This window comes from Trachemys scripta, chromosome 2 (assembly GCF_013100865.1).
Source record: "Trachemys scripta elegans isolate TJP31775 chromosome 2, CAS_Tse_1.0, whole genome shotgun sequence".
Lineage (NCBI taxonomy): Eukaryota > Metazoa > Chordata > Testudines > Emydidae > Trachemys > Trachemys scripta.
The window spans coordinates 214,757,746-214,778,159 of record NC_048299.1 but is presented as its reverse complement, the minus strand read 5'-3'; the positions used below and the strand labels follow the sequence as shown (position 1 = coordinate 214,778,159).

Below are 20,414 nucleotides of genomic sequence, written 5' to 3'. Positions count from 1 at the left end.
CATCTTCCCCAGATGAGGCAGTGGCGGGTACAACACCCTCAGGCCCACCTCCTATAGATCTCCGTGCCCACCAAGACTTGTTACGTAGGGTGGCACGAAATATGGACCTACAGGCCGAGGAGATAGTGGAGGTGGACGACCAGGTGGTGAGCATCCTTTCATCTGATGCCCCAACCCGGGTGGCGTTGCCCATTATCCGTACAATTCAGGCTAACGCTACATCCATATGGCAAACCCCGGCCTCCATCCCTCCAACTGCCAGAGGGGTAGAGAGGAAGTACTTTGTTCCCTCTAAAGACTATGAGTACCTCTACACACATCCCCCACCGTGTTCACTGGTAGTCTCATCAGTGAACGCCAGAGAGCGCCATGGCCAGCAGGCGGCAGCGCCCAAATCAAAGGACGCTAAGCGCTTTGATTTGTTTGGACGCAAGGTTTATTCGGCGGGGGATCTGCAGCTCAGAGCCACAAACCAACAGGCGCTCTTTAGTCGGTACAATTATAACTCTTGGAATTCCATGGGGAAATTTAAAGAGTTGGTCCCCCAGGACTCGAGGGAGGAGTTCGGGGCCCTGGTGGAGGAGGGCAAAAAGGTGGCTAGAACCTCCTTACAGGCCTCCCTCGACATTGCGGACTCGGCCGCCAGGACACTAGCGTCTGGGATAGCCATGCGACGTGTCTTCTGGCTCCAGGTTTCGGGGTTACCGCCAGAGCTGCAGCAGACCCTGCAGGATCTGCCATTCGAGGGCCAAGGCTTGTTCTCAGACAAGACGGACTCCAGATTATAGAGCCTCAAAGATTCGAGAACCATCATGCGCTCCCTGAGGATGCATGTCCCAGGACCTCAACGCAGGCCCTTTAAACCACAGCCACAACGGTTCTACCCTCCTCCTCCTCATCCAAGACAGGACTTCCCCACAAGGTGGGGACGAGGTGGTAGACGGAGGTCGACCGGACCCCAACCCGGTCAGAGCCAAAGCCCTCCTAGGCCACCTTCTGGACCTAGACAAAACTTTTGAAGCTGCGCCCGAGGACGGCGCACCAGCCACTACCCAGGATCCATTTCCTTTCTTTCGGGATTGCCTCTCCCGTTTCCACCATGCTTGGTCCCTTATAACTTTGGACTGTTGGGTCCTTCGCACGGTGGAGAGGGGATACGCTCTCCAGTTTTCTTCGTTCCCCCCCCCCTCCCACCCCCGCTCCCCGTCCCTCTTCAGGGACCCTTCTCATGAGCATCTCCTTATACAGGAGGTTTTTGGGCTCCTCTCTATGGGGGGCCATAGAGGAGGTTCCCCCAGAGTTAAGGGGCAAGGGGTTTTACTCCCGCTACTTCCTGATCCCCAAAGCAAAAGGGGGTCTGCGACCCATTTTAGACTTGCGCGGACTCAACAAATTCATAGTAAAGTTGAAGTTCCGCATGGTCTCCTTGGGGGCCATCATCCCTTCCCTGGATCCTGGGGACTGGTACGCTGCCCTCGACATGAAGGACGCATATTTTCATATAGCAATCTACCCCCCTCACAGGCGCTTCCTTCGTTTTGTAGTAAACAAGGTACACTACCAATTTGCCGTCCTTCCCTTTGGACTGTCCGCGGCTCCGAGAGTGTTCACCAAATGTATGGCCGTCGTGGCAGCATACCTTCGGCGACAAAGGATACAGGTGTTCCCGTATCTAGACGACTGGCTGGTCCGCAGCCGCAGCAGGGAGCAAGTTCGGGCGCATGTCCAGATAATACTACAAACATTCCACGAGTTAGGCATTCTATTCAACAAAGAGAAGTCCACTCTGGAGCCTACCCAGAGAATAGAGTTTATCGGGGCAGTCCTGCACTCCAGACTCGCCCGAGCTCTTCTACCAGACAATCAGTTTCTCACCAGCATCATTCGAGGGCTCCAGGCATTCCCGATTACCACTGTAAGGACGTGTCTCGGTCTGTTGGGTCACATGGCCTCTTGTACTTATGTAACCAGGCATGCCAGACTTCGGCTTCGTCAACTTCAGGCCTGGGTGTCCTCGGTGTACCACCCTTCTCGGGACAGCCTGAACATGGTGGTCACGATTCCGAACTCGTTCTTGACCTCTCTCACCTGGTGGCTGGATCACAAGGCGGTTTGTGCAGGAGTGCCATTTCACGCCCCACAACCCTCCCTGCACCTGGTCATGGACGCCTCATCTCTAGGGTGGGGCGCTCATCTCAGGGAGCACCATACCCAAGGCCTGTGGACCGCATCCCAACTAGCTCTGCACATCAACGTTTGAGACCTGATGGCGGTGTGCCTAGCCTGTCAGGCATTTCTCGGTCTCCTACATAGCCGCTGTGTGTTAGTCCTCACAGACAACACCACGGCCATGTTCTACATCAACAAGCAAGGAGGAGCCCGAGCGTCTCCCCTATGCCAAGAGGCCATTCGCCTGTGGGAGTTCTGCATTGCCCACTCGATACATCTCATGGCATCGTTCCTCCCTGGAGTCCAGAACTCTCTGGCGGACCGTCTCAACAGATCCTTCCAGACGCACGACTGGTCGATTCGCCCAGACATCATCTATTCCATCTTCCCGAGGTGGGGATTTCCCCAGGTCGACCTGTTCGCATCTCGAGGCAACAGGAAGTGTCACCTGTTCTGCTCCCTACAAGGGCGATCTCCGGGCTCCCTGTCGGACGCTTTCCTTCTGACATGGAAAGACCAGCTGTTCTACGGTTTACCTCCATTCCCACTGGTCCACAGGGTACTGCTCAAGCTACGCAGAGACGAGGCACGTCTCATTCTAGTCGCTCCAGCTTGGCCAAGACAGCAGTGGTACACCACGCTTCTGGAGCTATCGGTTCAAACTCCGATCACGCTTCCCTTGTGCCCAGACCTGATCTCTCAGGACCACGGCCGACTCTGTCACCCCGACCTGCAATCGCTCCACCACACAGCGTGGATGCTCCATGGCTAAATCGGACAGAGCTACAATGCTCACATCCCGTGCAGCAGATTCTGCTGAGAAGTAGAAAGCCCTCTACGCGGACCACTTACTTAGCCAAGTGGAAACGGTTCTTCTGTTGGTGCACGCAGCGGGCTACGCCCCCCCCATTGCAGGCGTCAATTCCTTTTATACTCGAATATCTCCTATCCCTGAAACAGCAGGGCTTAGCGATATCTTCAATCAGGATTCACCTGGCCGCTATATCGGCGTTCCACCCAGGAGAACTCGCTTCCTCGGTCTTCTCTAACCCGGTGGTCGTTAGATTCCTCAAAGGCTTAGACCGGATGTATCCACAGCAACGCCAACCCGTTCTGGCGTGCGATCTTAACCTGGTTCTCTCCAAGCTCACAGGGCCCCCATTCGAGCCATTGGCTACCTGCTCACTCCTGTACCTATCTTGGAAGACAGCCTTCCTGGTAGCCATCACTTAAGCAAGGCGTGTTTCTGAAATCAGGGCGCTTACGTCTGAGCCTCCATACACAGTTTTCCATAAAGACAAGGTGCAGCTTCGCCCCCACCCTGCCTTTCTTCCCAAGGTAGTTTCACCTTTTCATGTGAACCAGGATATATTTCTCCCGGTCTTCCATCCTAAGCCGCACGCCACCCGTCAAGACCAGCGTATGCATTCCTTGGACGTACGCAGGGCCCTGGCTTTCTATCTTGAGCGTACAAAGCCGGTTAGGAAGACGACACAACTCTTCGTTGCAGTGGCCGACCGGATGAAAGGCTTACCAGTCTCCTCACAACGTCTCTCCTCCTGGATCACGTCCTGCCTTCGTGCTTGCTATGACCTGGCCGGTGTCCCGACGCCACGCCTCACTGCCCACTCCACGAGGGCTCAAGCCTCCTCGACTGCCTTCCTGGCTCGTGTCCCGATCCAGGACATTTGTAGAGCTGCAGTTTGGTCATCAGTCCACACCTTCGCCACTCACTATGCACTGGTACAGCAGTCCAGAGATGATGCTGCATTCGGATCAGCGGTTTTGCACACAGCGATGTCTCACTCCGACCCCACCGCCTAGGTAAGGCTTGGTAGTCACCTAATTGGAATCGATATGAGCAAGCACTCGAAGAAGAAAAAACGGTTACTCACCTTTGTAACTGTTGTTCTTCGAGATGTGTTGCTCATATCCATTCCAAACCCGCCCCCCGTCCCCACTGTTGGAGTAGCCGGCAAGAAGGAACTGAGGGGGCGCTGGGTCGGCTGGGGTATATATCCAGCGTCATGAAGGCACCACTCCAGGGGGCTCCACAGCCAACCCACCAGGTGTTGCTAGGGTAGAAAATTTCTCCGACGATCGTGCATGCGGCGCACGCACACCCTAATTGGAATGGATATGAGCAACACATCTCGAAGAACAACAGTTACAAAGGTGAGTAACCGTTTTTTCTTTGCAATTCTGCACTAACTAACAAGATTCTTTGTGATGAGATTTCTATATTAACTATAAGATACACATCGTAAAGTGGGGTTTTAACCTCTGTTCCAGAATGTTGAGATAGAAATAAAACCGTATATTAACCATAATATAAATTCAGACTCAGTACAGAGCAAAACCATCTATATGATTGTTTAAATGAACATTTTAAATTTTATTTGTGATTCTGAGGTTCAAACTTTGCCTGCTTGAAAATTGTACTACTCTTTCTGTTGGTAGTGTTTAGGAAATAAAAGGTGTACTCCAGAAAATTATTTTGGAATATACATAGACTGATAAGTAACAGCCCTTAGAGTGACAGCACTGGAAAACCTCTAAATAATCAAGTAAATCATGAGTGTGAATTTAGTGTTTGACGGTTGCTAGTCCTGGAGAATAAAGTACTCTCGGTATCCACAAAAGAAAAAGCCTACACTCTGCCATTGTGGCTCAGCCTTGACCTAGGGGGAGCTAAGTTAGTCTCTGTTAATTCAGTCCTTGCCTGCTTTGCTGAGACAAAAAAAGCTTGCCAGTTCTAGCTAATTGTTATTATTTCAGCTGGGCAAAATGTATCAGATGAATAACTTCTCTGAAAAATGAATGTTCACAAATTAGACATGAATCTACCAAATTAAAAAATACTCTTTTGGCATTGAGTAGCAGGAGGAGCTGGAGGAAGGCTTCCTTATAACTTTAAGCCCAGTGATTAGAACACTCACCTGGCATGTGGGAGACATAGTTTTGATTTCCCCTTCTGCTTTATGTGGAGAAAGGATTTGAACTTGGGTCATCCACGTTACGGGAGTTGGCCCTAGCCACTGGGCTTTGGGATATTCTGATGTGGGTCTCTCTCAGGATGTTCCATTGTGGATAATTAGTCATTGGATTGGGAACTTGAACTTGGTCTCCCACATCCTAGGAGAATACCCTAACCACCAGGCTGTAGTGTCATTTTTACGCTCTCTTTCTGGCCCAATGACTTCATTTTCATTCACATTAGCGGTTCATAGTCGTTCTCCACATTAGGCAGAGGGAGGAACTGAACTCTGGTCTCCCACATCACAAGTAATAGGGCAAATAAAACACAGATTTTTTGAATTCACTGAATTTTTATTGGATTTTTTTTATTTGGTTCAACCTGACCCAATTTTTCAGAATTGCTAGTGAACAAAAAATTAGTTATTCATTCACCTTTAGTAGTGATGGGGATTTTGTGATTCAGATGCTTAAAACTGCACTGAGAGATACAAATTTATTTACATTAGTATCAGAAATTACTTTATATTACATAACCTAGATAATCCTAGCCCATGAACCCTTGCTTTATTAGAGAAAGAGATTCAAGACTGGGTGGCTTATCCTACTCCACTGGGATAAAATTCACTTTTTCATTCAAGAATCTGTCTGACGCTTGAGACTCGAAATGAGACTGCCCTTGAATTCTCTGGAGTAAATAAAAATTTGCCAAGACCCCTTGGTTCAGTTCACTTCACAAGGGAAAGTTCCAGGAAGTTGGGTGAGCCAAGTTCTGGAGCTCCATAACCAAGTCTGAACTTTCTCCACTATTTATAGGAAGAGAGGTCCAAATGGGGGAGGGTTAGTTTGAGAGAGAAAATAATCAGGTAGGCTATTTTTCATTTGTCTGTGCCCTTCTCTGTACTATCTATTGAAGGCCCCTGTTGCTGCATCTTTCTGCGTCTCTGAAAAAGAGGAGAAACCCAATTTGCTTTTGATGTCTGTATTACTATGGATGAGTTTTACTGCATCAAGAAATATTTATAAATATGTTGGGAAATCTTATATTTTTGTTGAAATACTAAAAATGTACTTGATTATAAAAGTTTTAACAGTTGATTAAAAAGAAGACAGGGAGTTGTGTGCCATGAGAAACCTTCATTAGACATATTTTTCTCTTCATATAAATCTAAATTTTGCATCCTATTATTCATATCGTTATAGTGTAAATCATAAGTCAACTTTTTTCATTAAGTAATACTTTCAGAAAAGTAATTTCAGACAGTAAACAAAGTAATTTCAGACAGTAGAAAACAAAGCACAATAGCAAAGATAATTAATTTTCATATCAAATATGTGATGGTTTTCTTTATTTTCCTAGCTCCTAGGATTTTTTGGCAACTGCTATCCCTTCCACATGTTTGTACAATATATAAAATTACATTACACTGCATATACTACACAATCACACTAATTATAGTAAATTTTGATATACATATAGTTAATATTGCACACCACAACATACTTGCTAACTAAAGATATCAAGGAAGATGCTGAAATTGTCGAAACCATTTGAGTTTACATTTCCTTAACTTTTTAGTGTCCATTTTTGAAAAGTTATATGTATAATGATTCTGACACTTTCTAGTGCTCGGGTTACTTTATTTGTTATAATATTGCCAAGTTTTAGCTAAATCTTAAAATTAATATATTTATCATTCAGTTTGTAAAGCTTTGATTTAAATTTTATACTTGCAGGTCTCCAATAGTCAAGCATCACCACAATCTGCTACTACACCAAGGATGGAAAGTGCTAAAGGAACCACAATTGCTACCTCTTCTAGAACTCCTCCATCACTCAGTCTTCAGGGTCCCTTGTCTCCTCCTGTGTGTCCCCCAGCTCCATTAGATGAATTGTCTCCAGACAGCATTGATGCTCATACATTTGATTTTGAAACAATCGCTCATCCAAACTTAGAGCAAGCCCTTAAGCAAGGGTCTTTAGACTTGGATTCACTAGCAGAAAGTCCAGAGTCGGACTTTATGTCGGCAGTGAATGAGTTTGTAATAGAGGAAAATCCATCATCTCCTAATATAGTAAGTGATCCGCAAAGTCCAGAAATGATGGTGGAGTCCCTCTATTCTTCAGTTATCAATGCAATAGACAATAGACGTATGCAAGACACAAATATTTGTGTAAAGGAGGATTCTCTAAATGCTCGCATGGAGAAGTGTAGAGTTGTTGCCCAGGAATCACAGTTTAATTTAAAAAACATAAAAGAAGACCTTTGTCACTTTAGAACATTTGTACAAAAAGAACAGTGTGACTTTTCGAATTCTTTAAAATGTACATCAGTAGAAATAAGGAATATTATACAAACAGTAAAACTTTCACTTGAAAAAGCACTGAAAGATAAACATCAAAAAGAATTGCAATCTTTGAAAAGTGAGTATGAAACTAGAATTGATACATTACTAGAAGATGTTGAAGAAAACAAAAAAAAGATTAAAAAGTTAACAGGAGACTTAATAGGTCTTGAAGAAGTTTTGCAAAATAAAGATAATGAATTTGCGATGGTGAAGAATGAAAAAGAAGCCGTTGTTTGTCTGCAGAATGAGAAAGATCAGAAATTACTTGCATTGGAAGGCCAAATGAAGGATCAGAATTGTGAAATTAAAGAACTGAGACTGTCACGTGAGATGGTATTGGAAGATCTGAAAAAGTTTCATATTGAAAATGATGAAAAAATTCAGCTTTTGAGGGCAGAGCTTCAGAGTTTGGAACAAAGTCACCTTAAAGAATTGGAAAACAATCTACAAATCAAGCATACGCAGGAATTTGAGAAACTAATAGCTGAGCACAAGGATTGTTTAGATAAGTTAAAAAAAGAAAACCAGCAGAGATTCGAACAAATGCAGGAATCTCATGCAGCAGTTGTCCAAGAGAAGGAGCAACAGATAGAGAAGTTAAAACTCAAAATTTCTGATCTGTTTGACGTGAGGTGCAAATTAGAAGTTGAACTTGCCATGAAGGAAGCAGATACTGATGAAATGAAGATTTTGTTGGAAGAAAGCAGAACTCAGCAACAGGAGATCCTAAAGTCCCTTATTAATAAGGAAACTGAACATTTAAGAAAGGAGTTAGATAACTTAAACCATAAGATTCAAGTTAATAATGATGAATATCAAGTGGGCCTAGTAGAGCTAAGAACTTTAATGACAATTGAGAAAGATCTGTGCATTTCAGAATTAGTGGACAGACACGAAGAAGAAACAAATGTTCTTAAAATTGAATTAAACAGAGTAACCTCTTTACATCAAAAAGCTTTTGAAGTAGAAAAAAGTCTCAAAGAACAAATAATAGAACTACAGAGTAAGTTAGAAGTGGAAGCAAATGCCCTAGAAAAGCAAAAAGAGGAAAAATTGGCTGTGTGTGAACAGAAGGACAAATTTGAAGCTGTTATCCATAATCTTGAGGAGGAAAAAGAACTGTTAATAACTAACCAAGAACAGGAAAGAAAACTACTTGTTCAAAGGCTCAGTAGTGAAAAAGAGGATGCAATACGTATAACCCTTAAGGAGTCTGAATTACAGAGGGAAGCTGTTGAAAAAGAACTCTTGGAAAAAATACAACTACTTGAGATGCAAGTAAATCAGAGGTACTGTAAGAATTAAGTTGTACTTTGTTAGTGATCTAAAAATAAGACAATTCAACCATTTTTATGGTGTACTGCATTTACAAGGTAGTCTACAATACACCACCTTAGTTACTAGACATTTATGATGCAGTTTAACTATTTTGACTTAGAGTTTCAAACTGTTAAGACTCATATATGATAACATTTTTTTTGCATCAATGGACTCTAAATTAATAAATTAACTCAAGATATTTTGTAGAGCTAAGTTAAATTACTGTTCCTTAATGTTCTGAAAAGAACTTCAAAATGAGTAGTGGATTTAAAACCACGTTTAATACAGGCTTTTAAAAAAAGTCAGTGTCTGTAATTAATCTTAAGGTTTGAAACATTTTTAAATGTTTTCAAAAAAATAGCGCTTTTGAATTTCAACTTCGTAAACTACTGAAAAATGTCGCACAGAGATACTAAGCAAAAGCAGAGTTTGATAGATTCATTACTTTAACATCACACCTTTTTATCCTTGCATTTGGAGTGTGCAATATTATCTTCTCGCCGTCTTGTCCAAAAAAAAGAGCTATTTAAAAAAAATTGGAGTAACTCAGGGTTGGTTCTGTGTAAATTGTATATCATCCACATTAGTTCAGGGTACACAGTCTGCAAAGATCTAGTTATGGTGCTGGTCCATGGTGCATTGGAAATTTTAGAAACGAGTATATTGATATATGGTACATGAAAGCTGCTTTAAGAAACCATATTCCTTTTTTGGCAACCAACTACTCATTTGCTGGCAGCAGATAAACCTGCCACTTGCTAGCTGTTCCATGATAACTTGCGTGAAATATATCATATTATGCCTCTGAAAAAAGTGCGAGCCTGGTAACCAGAAATTCATTAGGTTTACAGAAAAAAAGAGATCAAATGTTGTTTTTGTTTAAGTGCTGTGCAAACTTCATTTACTTTCATAGTCACATAAATATAACAGAGGGCGGTATTTTGTTATTTATATTGTTAGCACTTAGTAACCCCAATAAAAAATACCATTGTGCTGGGCATAGTACAGATGAGTAAGAGAAGTACAGATGAGTTTTCAGTCTAGATTTGATGATGTGTGGTAGGTAGACAAAACTCTCAAATGGGCTTGGGGAGTAAGTTGAGAATATGAAATACCAATGAAATAGAGCTCAGCAAAAAAGCAATGTGGCCCAAGATTTGGATACAAATTTAAATTAGATCTTTCTTTTCTTTTTAAATGTCAGTGAGTGTGATAGAGTTCTAAAATTACTGCTTCTCTAAATGTAGAATTCAAAAATATTATACGTTTGCAGTACAAAATTTTAAAAAGGTGAAATTTGATTGAAATACTAGTTTTATCCACGTCAGTTTGATTTTGACACTATCATTTGTATAGTGAAATCTCTAACTATTGTCAGTACTACATACAAAAAATTTACATTAAAAGGTTAAGTTTAGAAAGACAAGTACTCCTTAATTCAATGCAGCTTTAATTCAGCCCATTTATACACTATGGTAGTCTTTAATTACATGATCACATACTATTTTTTCCATAGCTCGCCTGCCTCATTCAGTGCTCAGAGTAGGTGATGTTTACTGAAGGGGTAACAATCCTCTACTACAGTGGTTCTCACCCAGGGGTAAGTGTATCCCTGAGGGTACACAGAAGTCTTCCAGGAGGTACATCAGTTCATCTAGAAATTTGCCTAGTTTTACAAGAAGCTACATAAAAATCACTAGCGAAGTCAGTACAAATTAAAATATCATATGACTTGTTTGTTCTACTCTATATTCTATACACTAAATTGTAAGTGAAATATTTATATTCCAATTGATTGATTCATTTTATAGTTATATGGTAAAATGAGAAAGTAAGCAATTTTTTTTCAGTAATAATGTGCTGTGACACTTCTGTATTTTTTTGTCTGATTTTGTAAGCAAGTACTTTTTAAGTGAGGTATAACTTTGGAGTACGCAAGACAAATCAGACTGCTGAAAGGGGTAAAGTAGTCTGGAAAGGTTGAGAGCCACTGCTCTACTGAATATTAAGTGACCAGCAGTTTTTCAGAGGCTTATAACATTGCCAAATTTGGGTGTATTTTCACGAGGGTGGCAAAAAGAACATCCTTGATATCAGTGTGACACCCTGCCAAATATCATATTCTTGCTCCCAAGGCAAGGAGAGGTGGTAGAGCTTCTCAGTGAAATAGTTGTAGGAATTAATATAAGCAAAAGAGTGTCGTCTCTAATTTCGCTTGGACATGGCTGAACTAGGAGAACTGAAACTTTCCAAAAAAAAATATTCAACCTGAGGCAGACACCCAGCATAGAAAAATTCATCCCAGGCAGTTAGTTGGGCAAAGATATAATAGATTAAAAACAGGATCTTTATAGTAGCTTACAGTAAAGTTTGCCAAATAATTTCTATCTATATTAGACAAATTTCCATTAAAACAGGACTTGAAAAAGCTATTAACCAGTGACAAATAGGAAGCTTTCTATGGCAGTTGTGGGGGATGTGTACACCTGCTCATATCACCAATAAAATTGCTATGATGGGAGATTTCCCAGAAGTGTTAGGGTTTGTCTACATGGCTAAATTAGTGAGCAGCAAGATAAGATATACATTTACAGTGCACTAGCTATTTCACACTAACTCCCCATGTGGACATTCTTACTGTGCACTAAAAGTGCCTTTGCATGCTTTAGCTTAATACTCTTTAAAGTGTACTAAGCTAAACCGCCCAAGGTACTTTTAGTGCACAGTGTGCCCACATAGGGACTCAATGCAGACTAGCAAGCGTACCGTAAATTCTACCTTAATTTGCTGTGCACTAACTTCTTGTGTAGAAACGCCCTTAATGTAGTCAGAAACACAGATGTGAGCTCTTTTAATGGATTCATCTGTGTGACTGGATGACTCAGGAGATTAATAGGATATGGAGAATTTCATTAGAAGATCACTAGTTCATTTGGGTAATGACAAATATAAGCAACTAATGTCTGGACAGAAGCCCATATGTAAAATGATTCTGTCCCATTCCAGTTCTTCTTGGATAAGGTCTTTTCTCCACACAAGAAAAATTGCCCTCCAAAATTTAACTCTAATTCGCACCCTTGTTGGCCATCTTAGAAAGGTGAAAGATAATTCAGTCTTCATACTAAAACTAACTTCAAATGTCTATTGGTGGTCTCTGTAGAACATCATTGAAGCACATTAACAGGCAACATGGTAAAGCTTTCCCTTTCTGTGTTTTCTTAGTCCATGAATAAAAAAGCAACACATAATGTAGCATATGCTGCAGAAATATCCAGGATGGGGAAAGTTTTGCAAATAGAGCAGTTCTCCCACCCATTATGAATCAGGTAATGGAATCTTTTCTGTTCATGTAAAACAGAAAGGTCCTTGTTTGTAAGGTCTCATCCCAAATATGCCCACGCTGTATACTGCACTTTAATAAATAAATTCCCTTCACAAATGAAGAGTTGAGTTGATTATTGCATGATTGAAACTTGTTCAAGGAAGTCTAGATATTTCAGATCAGGTTCCTAGCTCATTAATCCATCCATTCTGAATTGCATAGGTGTACAGGGGAGAAAAAAAGGGAAAGCAACACTTATCCAAGCTTCTGCATGTACACAAAGCAATGTATGCAATATTTGCTATGATATTATACATGCATTGTTTTGTTTGTGTAGGGCCTAAAGTGCTATGTTTTTTAATAATCTAGCTCTGCAAATATACCTCTACCCTGATATAACGTGACCCCATATAACACGAATTCGGATATAACACAGTAAAGCAGTGCTCCGGGGGGCGAAGCTGCGCACTCCAGTGGATCAAAGCAAGTTCGATATAACGCAGTTTCACCTATAACGCGGTAAGATTTTTTGGCTCCCGAGGACAGCGTTATATCGAGGTAGAGGTGTAGTGCATACTTAAATGTTGTTGATCTTAGCACCATATTTTCAAAGAATAATGTACAACTTTTAAAGGTATATTACTTTTTTAGATTAAGGGAGTTGTGTGCTTTCACGAGTCTTAACTATGTTCAACTTTAGGCCCAGTTCCACTCTCATTGGCAATGGCAAAACTGCAATAAGTAATGGTGGCTTGCTTCATCTTTCAGACACAGAAATGTACTCACTGGGTAAACAGTTTTATACTTTTTTTGTTTTGAAGCCTTTTAGCATGAGTAAAGTACAAGAACAAAAGTGAAAGAGTAATCAAATTTACAGGTTAGTATACTGTAAAGTCTGAAACTTTTAATCTCTAGTACAAAAGTTGCAATGATTTTTAAAAGTGCATATTGTCTGTTTTATATAAAGGGATAGGAATTTTGATTATTTAAATAAAGGTAATCAAATCTAGTTGTTTTTTCTCAAACTGCATTAGTTTTAGACTTGTTGTTACACTTTGAGTCTCAGGTTTATTTGAAATACCATTATAGTTGATAATGAATGAGGTCACATAGGTCTGTAAGGAAAGGAGGAGGAAAGGGGGAAATAAATTCAGTGGTTCCTATTATCAGTTGCTTAAATATAGGTTGTAAATCTAAAAGAGCTCTCTTGTTGATTCCAGCATTAGTAACTGAGAAATGCAGCTAATCAGTTTCTTCTGCTCACAGGCAGCTATTGCTTTGGTTGCAAAGAAAATAACACAAGTGCAGTTAGAGAATGAGAAGGAATTTGCATAAAAAATATGGTAGGCACAGAGATGGGAATGGAAGAAGTGCTTGGAGAGATGCACAGAAACTGAGCATCATGACTAGCATGGCAGGGTATGTAATAGGAGACAAGTTTCAGTAATTATTTTAATATATGGACCTTGATGCAGGAAGATTTTGAAAGGTCTAGAGGTGTGGGGAGAATGACTCCAGATTGTGAACGTTGGCAATGGAGGGTAGAATTCTCAGCAGTAATAGAGAATTGAGGAAGTGAAGAAAGATGACTAAACCCAAATTCTGTATTTATATTAAGGTTAGAGCTGATGACATACCTTCCATTGGTATGTTTAAGATATGATGATATGTAGGACTGGACAGAAAGAGGGAGGCCAAGAGTAAAGCACATTTGGAAGTGGTCAGCACAGAGATAATGGTTAAATCTGTGTCTGCGCACTGTCATATAGAAATAAGATGCACGAAGAACAGGTATCAACTTACGACAGAGGCTTGTTGAAGCCCATCAGAAAGGTAAAGGGAATATGAGCGACTGCTAGGGGAGACACTTAGCGGTAGTCAGATAAGTAGGAGAGCAAGAACAATGCCATGAAAGCCAAACTACTAAATTATGAAGATACTTAAGAATATGGAGGGGGAGGAAGAGGAGGAGAATGAACCATAAGCCCCATGACTTAACCAAAGAGAAATTGCAGATAATACATACTTAAAATAAAACCCAGTCATTTTACAAAACACAACAATCTGAAATATCAATATCAGAAGCACTCATCATCCTCAATAAAATGTAACAATATTTGAAAATAGCTTTTTAATTATGATGCATGCTTCTGCCAGTGCTAGCAGTAATCGACATGTTTCTGAAGAGTGGATGTCAGAATTTATGACATTACAGGTGATAGAATTGAAGTCTCTGATATAGAACTGTGGAAGCCTACAGTAGTATCCCTGAGAAGCCCTTTTTCTGAAGAAAACTTTTTTTTTTTTTTTTTTTTTTATGACTGGCATACATCATCTTAGTTCATTGGTGTGTTACCACAGCTGATGGCTGTACTTCACATATTTAAAATTTTGAGAGATTTGGGACTTAATTATTAGGAATCAGTGTTATATATAGTTATGGATGGAGCAGAACTCTTCAGATTTTATTAATCAAAAGTATAAATCTACTTTTCTATCCTGTCCACATTCAGCAATCTTCATACTGGATTTTCATCTGCTTCCAGAGGAGGAGACAGAGACTAGACATTATCCATCAGTTATATTCCCAGGTTTAGGACTATCCACTAGGAAAACTTGCCAAAATTCTTTTCTTTCAGATGCTGATACAAGGAGGCCTGGAACCTGCCTGGAACAGTCTTTCTAATATAGAACATTTTAATTCCATTAAGACTTTTTAAAAAAGTAAATAAGCTTCTTTTTGGCAATTTTAAAATTGAGTGCAAAGCAATTATAGATTATACTCGGGACAATTCTGTTCCAAAAAAATTAAAAATTCTGCACATAGTATTTTAAAATTCTGCACGTCTTATGTGTGAAAATAACCAAGTAATTCATGCCCTGGGTCTTTGTTGGAGCAGACGAGAGTGTCTGGCTCAGCAGGACAGGGTACTGGGGCCCCGAGCTGGCAGGGAAGGCAGGGGTAGAAGTAGTCTTGGCACATCAGGTGACAGCTCCCAAGGGGGGTTCTGTGATCCAACCCGTCACAGTGAGTTTCCCTTCAAAGATCTCCATGGCGCAGGTCATCCTCACCCCGATGGTCTCACAGATGTTGGTCCCCAATGGGGCGGGATCACTCCCCGTCCTGGCACAGGTCTCCATCCCCCCGGTACCACTCGTCAGGCAGGCACAGATCCTCGCCCTCGCTGGTTGCCGACCAGGGTTATCTGGCAGACTCAGGCCTCAATGGCTCCACCTTGGTCGCCAGAAGGGCAATGGTCGGACTCAAACTGGGAGTTCAGCCCCTCGCCAAGGAGGGTTGATTCGCCACCGACCTTCGAAGCCGATGCGGCACCCTGCAGCGCCGGCATGGCAGCAGGGACACTAGCCCACTCAATGGCTGCACTGGAACCCATGGGGCGTGCCCATAATGCTGGTCCCATATTCCCACCAGTCCTACCTTGCTGCCTCAGACAAACCATCCCTGGCATCGCTGGCACCGGAGTTGGAACACGGTACCGAATTCAACGTGAGGGCAGTGCATTGGACTCCATTACCTTAGAAGCTGTCCCTGGAAAAGGAAGGGGAACCTGCCCCTCCACCAGTGGTGCAATCGTCGTTGTCGTTTCCAGACGAAGCGGTGGCAGATCCCTCTCAAATGGGCAATCTTCTCCCTCCCCTCCTGCCCCCCCGATTGACTTCAAAGAGCACCAGGCCCTCCTTAAAAGGGTAGCTACCAACTTGAACTTAAAAATTGAGGAGGTTGCGGAGGAGTCCAACGATATCTTTAACGATATATCCTTCTCCACTCCAGCACAGGTCACGCTGCCTGTCCACCCAGGAGTCCTTAAGATTGCCAAATTGCTGTGGCAGACCCCCTCTTCGATTCCACCTACTTCTAAGAAGGCGGAAAAGAAATATTACATCCCTGTGAAAGGGTTCGAATATCTGTATACATACTCTCCTGCGGTGTCACTGGTCATGTCTTCTGTTAATGAAAAGGACAGGCAGGGCCAAGTCAGTGGCACGTAGAAAAGTAAAGATGCCAAGAGACTGGACTTATTTGGCAGAAATATTTATTTGACAGCAGATCTGCAATTTCGCGTGTCTAACCCTTTTAGGCCAGGTACAGTTTTAACCTGTGGGATTCCCTTAACAAATTCAAACAAGCCCTCCTGCAGGACCAAGCAAAGGAGTTCGCTGCTTTGGAGGACGAAACCACAGTGGTGGCAAGGAGGACCTTCAAATGGCTTCAGTGGCAATGAAGTGCAGCTCCTGGTTGCAGTCCTCTGGGTTATCCCAGGAGATGGAGGCGACTGTACAGGGCCTCCCTTTTGAAGGGTTGGGGTTCTTCTCCCAGCTTACAGACTCAAGACACCATGGCCTTAAAGGCTTCCATGCCGCCCTCCGCTCCTTGGGCCTCCATACTCAGCAGGCCAGGAAGCCGTTCCGCCCTCTGTTTCCTCCACCTCCATAGTCTAGGTCCTGGGGGACTCCCCAGCTAGGCACCTACAGGAGAAAGGAAGAGACAAAGGGTCCAAGCGGCAAAGCCCATCATCTTCCCGTTCGTCTGCTCAGCCTGGCCCTTCCAGGAACCAAGGAGGCCAGAAGCAGTCATTTTGAGGGTGCACTCGAGGACGACGCCCCAATCACCTCTCAGGATCCACCCTCTTAGTCGTTCCTCGACTGCCTCCACCCATTCTGTTCGGCCTGGTCTTGGCTGACCTCGGACTGTTGGGTGCTTGAAGTAATAGCCTCAGGTTACATGCTACAGTTCATGGCCGATCCTTCCTCCACCCCCCTTCCCCATCCCTCTTCAAGGACACTTCTCATGAGTAACTCCTTGTCCCAAGAGGTCGAGAACCTCCTGTGCCTGGGGGCGGTGGAGGAAGTTCCTCAAGATATGAAAGGAAAGGCATTCTACTCCCACTACTTCCTAATCCTGAAAGCAAAATGGGGCCACAGACCCATTTTGGACCTGTGTCATCTCAAGAAGTCTCTCAAAAAGTTGACTTTTCGCATGGTCTCCCTGGCCTCCATCATCCCCTCCCTGGTTCCAGGAGACTGGTACGCTGCCCTCGACTTGAAGGACACGTATTTCCATTTTATCAGGGCACAGGTGCTTCCTTCATTTTACGCTGGCCAGCACCATTTCCAGTTCACGGCATTGCTATTCGGTCTCTTGTCAGCCCCAGGAGCGTTCACAAAGTGCATAGCACCAGTGTTGTTCAAATTTACCCATTCCTCAATGACTGGCTAATAAAGGGTTGATCCCAGGATCAGGTGCAGCAGCATCTTGATCTGGTTTGTTCCTTCTTTCGAGACCTGGGGCTGTTAATGAGGAAAAAGTTGACCTTAATCCCAGTACAATTCATAGAGTTCATTGGAGTGGTCCTCAACTCTACTCAGGCCAGAGTCTTCCTCCCCAAGGCTCGGTTCCAAGCCATGGCAGACCTCATCTTGTGCATGCAAACCCAACCCACTGCTCACACGTGCCTGCACTTGTTGGGCCACATGGCAGCCTGCACTTATGTGGTATGGCACGCGCGGCTCCACCACAGGCCCCTGCAGGCATGGCTGGCATCGGTCTACGTCACCCAACAACCACAGTATGGACTGTGTAGTCAGGGTCCCGGATCATGTACTGTCATCACTCACCTGGTGGCAGAGTCCTGCATTGGTGTAGGAAGAAGTTCCCTTCGTGGCTCCATCCTCGTCCTCCACCCCCGTGTCTCTGATGCCTCAGACCTCGGGTGCGGAGCCCACCTGGGCAATCTCAGCATGCAAGGTTGTTGGTTGAGTTACGTACGATTGCTCCCTACACATCAACGTCCGGGAGCTCAGAGCGGTTCACGTGGCCTGACAAGCCTTCCTACCTCACTTAAAAAATAGGGTGGTCCAGGTCCTGATGGACAAAACAGCGGCTATGTTCTCTATCAACAAGCAGGGTAGAGCCAGATCATCTGCCCTTTGCCAGGAAACCCCTCAGTCTCTGGAACTACTGTATACATACAACACGGCACCCATCTCGTAGGCCCCCGGAGCCTGGAATGCTTTGGCAGATCACCTCAGCAGGACCTTCTCATTTCGCCATGAGTGGTCCCTCCACCTGGAAGTGATCATCTTCATCTTCCAGAGGTGGAGAACTCCCCAGGTGCATCTGTTCGCGTCCAGGCAGAACAGGAAATGACATGTTTTCTGCCCGATTCAGGGGATCGACAGACTCCCTGTTGGATACTTTTCTACTCCTGTGGTCGGGGGCTTTGTTTTACACCTTCCCTTCAGTACCACTGATTACAGAGGTACCTTCCCTTCAGTACCTCATGAAAATCAAGCAGGACAGGGCAAAGGTGATTCTCATAGTGCCGGCTTGGCCGTGCCAACACTGGTTAGGCATGTTGCAGTCCTCTGCATCTGAAAATGATGGCGCTGCACCTGATGGTTTGGCTGCTGCATGGTTAAATGTGGAGGAGCAAGAATGCTCGGCCGCTGTCCAGCAGGTCCTGTTGGGCAGCAGAAAGCCCTCCACCAGAACAAGTTACCTGGCCAAATGGAAGTGGTTCACTTGTTGGACCTCAGATAAAGGTATTCGGCCCGAGCAGACTTCGCTGCAGTTGATCCTGGACTGCCTTCTGCATCTCAAGCTCCAAGGCCTGTCCCTTTCATCTATCAAGGTCCACTTGGCCGCTATCTTGGCCTTCCATCCACCGCTCGAGGGTAGGTTGGGTTTTGCCCAGGACATGACTGCCAGGCTCCTAAAGGGCCTCAAGCACCTCTACCTGCACATCGGGGATCCTGTTCTGCCATGGAACCTGAATCTTGTGCTGTCATGGCTCACAGGACCCCCTTCGAGCCTTTAGCTTTCTGCTCTCTCCTTCTCCTTTCTTGGAAGGTTGCATTTCTAGTTGTGATAACATCCACCCACCAGGTCTCTGAGATTAGGGCGCTTACCTTGGAACTGCTCTATACGGTCTTCTACAAGATCCAGCTGCGACTGCACCCGGCTTTCCTGCCCAAGGTGGTCTCACAGTTGCGTACAGGCCAAGACATTTACTTATCTGTCTTTTTTTCAAAGCCACATAAATAGGAGGAGGAGCATAGATTGCATTCCCTAGTCTAGACATCAGGAGGGCGCTTCTACATTGAAAGGACTAAGCCATTCTGCAAATCGGCGCAATTGTTCGTTGCGTTGGCTCAAATAATTTCTTCTTGGATCACTGCATGCATTCGCTGCTGCTACGATCAGGCAAAGATGCTACCTCCAGCAATTGTAACCACCCATTCAACCAGGATGCAAGCCTCCTCGGCAGTTTTCCTAGCCCAACTGCCTATCCAGAACATCTGTAGGGCGGCCACCTGGTCATCCGTCCACACGTTCACGTCCCATTACACACTCGCTCAGCAGGCCCGGGACGATGCTGGTTTGATAGAGCAGTACTTCAAGCCGCTAGACTGTGAACTCCAAGCCCACCTCTGAGGATACTGCTTGTGCATCACCTAGAATGGAATCGACATAGACTCATAGACTTTAAGGTCAGAAGGGACCATTATCATCTAGTCTGACCTCCTGAACAATGCAGGCCACAGAATCTCACCCACCCACTCCTGTAACAAACCCCTAACCAATGTCTGAGTTATTGAAGTCCTTAAATCATGGTTTAAAGACCTCAAGGTGCAGAGAATCCTCCAGCAAGTTACCTGGGCCCCATGCTGCAGAGGAAGGTGAATAATCTCCAGGGCCTCTGCCAATCTGCCCTGGAGGAAAATTTCTTCCCGATCCCAAATATGGCGATCAGCTATACCCTGAGTATGTAGGCAAGACTCACCAGCCAGCACCCAGGAAAAAATTCTCTAGTAACTCAGATCCCACCCAATCTAACATCCCATCACAGGCCATTGAGCATATTTACTGCTAATAATCAAAGATCAATTAATTGCCAAAATTTAGGCTATCCCATCATACCATCCTCTCCATAAACTTATCAAGCTTAGTCTTGAAGCCAGATATGTCTTTTGACCCCACTACTTCCCTTGGAAGGCTGTTCCAGAACTTCACTCCTCTAATGGTTAGAAACCTTCGTCTAATTTCAAGTCTAAATTTCCTAATGTCCAGTGCAAACACTTGAAGAAAAAACAGTTACTTGCTTACCTTATTGTAACTATTATTCTTTGAGATGTGTTGCTCATGTCCATTCCATTGCCGGCCTTCTACCCCTCTGTCGGATTAATCGGCAAGAAGGGACTGAGAGGACATAGAGTCGGCAGTGCCTAATATACCAATGCATGAGCGCAGCACTCA

At 43.9% G+C, this 20,414-nt stretch overlaps 1 protein-coding gene across 5 annotated transcripts in view; it reads left to right on the top strand.

The window, feature by feature from the left end:
• The window catches only part of RB1CC1 (RB1 inducible coiled-coil 1), a 185,401-nt gene that overhangs the window by 118,222 nt on the left and 46,765 nt on the right, over positions 1–20,414 (top strand). For all 5 annotated transcript variants that reach the window (XM_034762919.1, XM_034762917.1, XM_034762918.1 and 2 more), the window contains one exon: positions 6,883–8,783. In XM_034762919.1, coding sequence (XP_034618810.1) covers positions 6,883–8,783 — 1,901 coding nt within the window. The remainder of the gene's footprint in view (positions 1–6,882; positions 8,784–20,414) is intronic.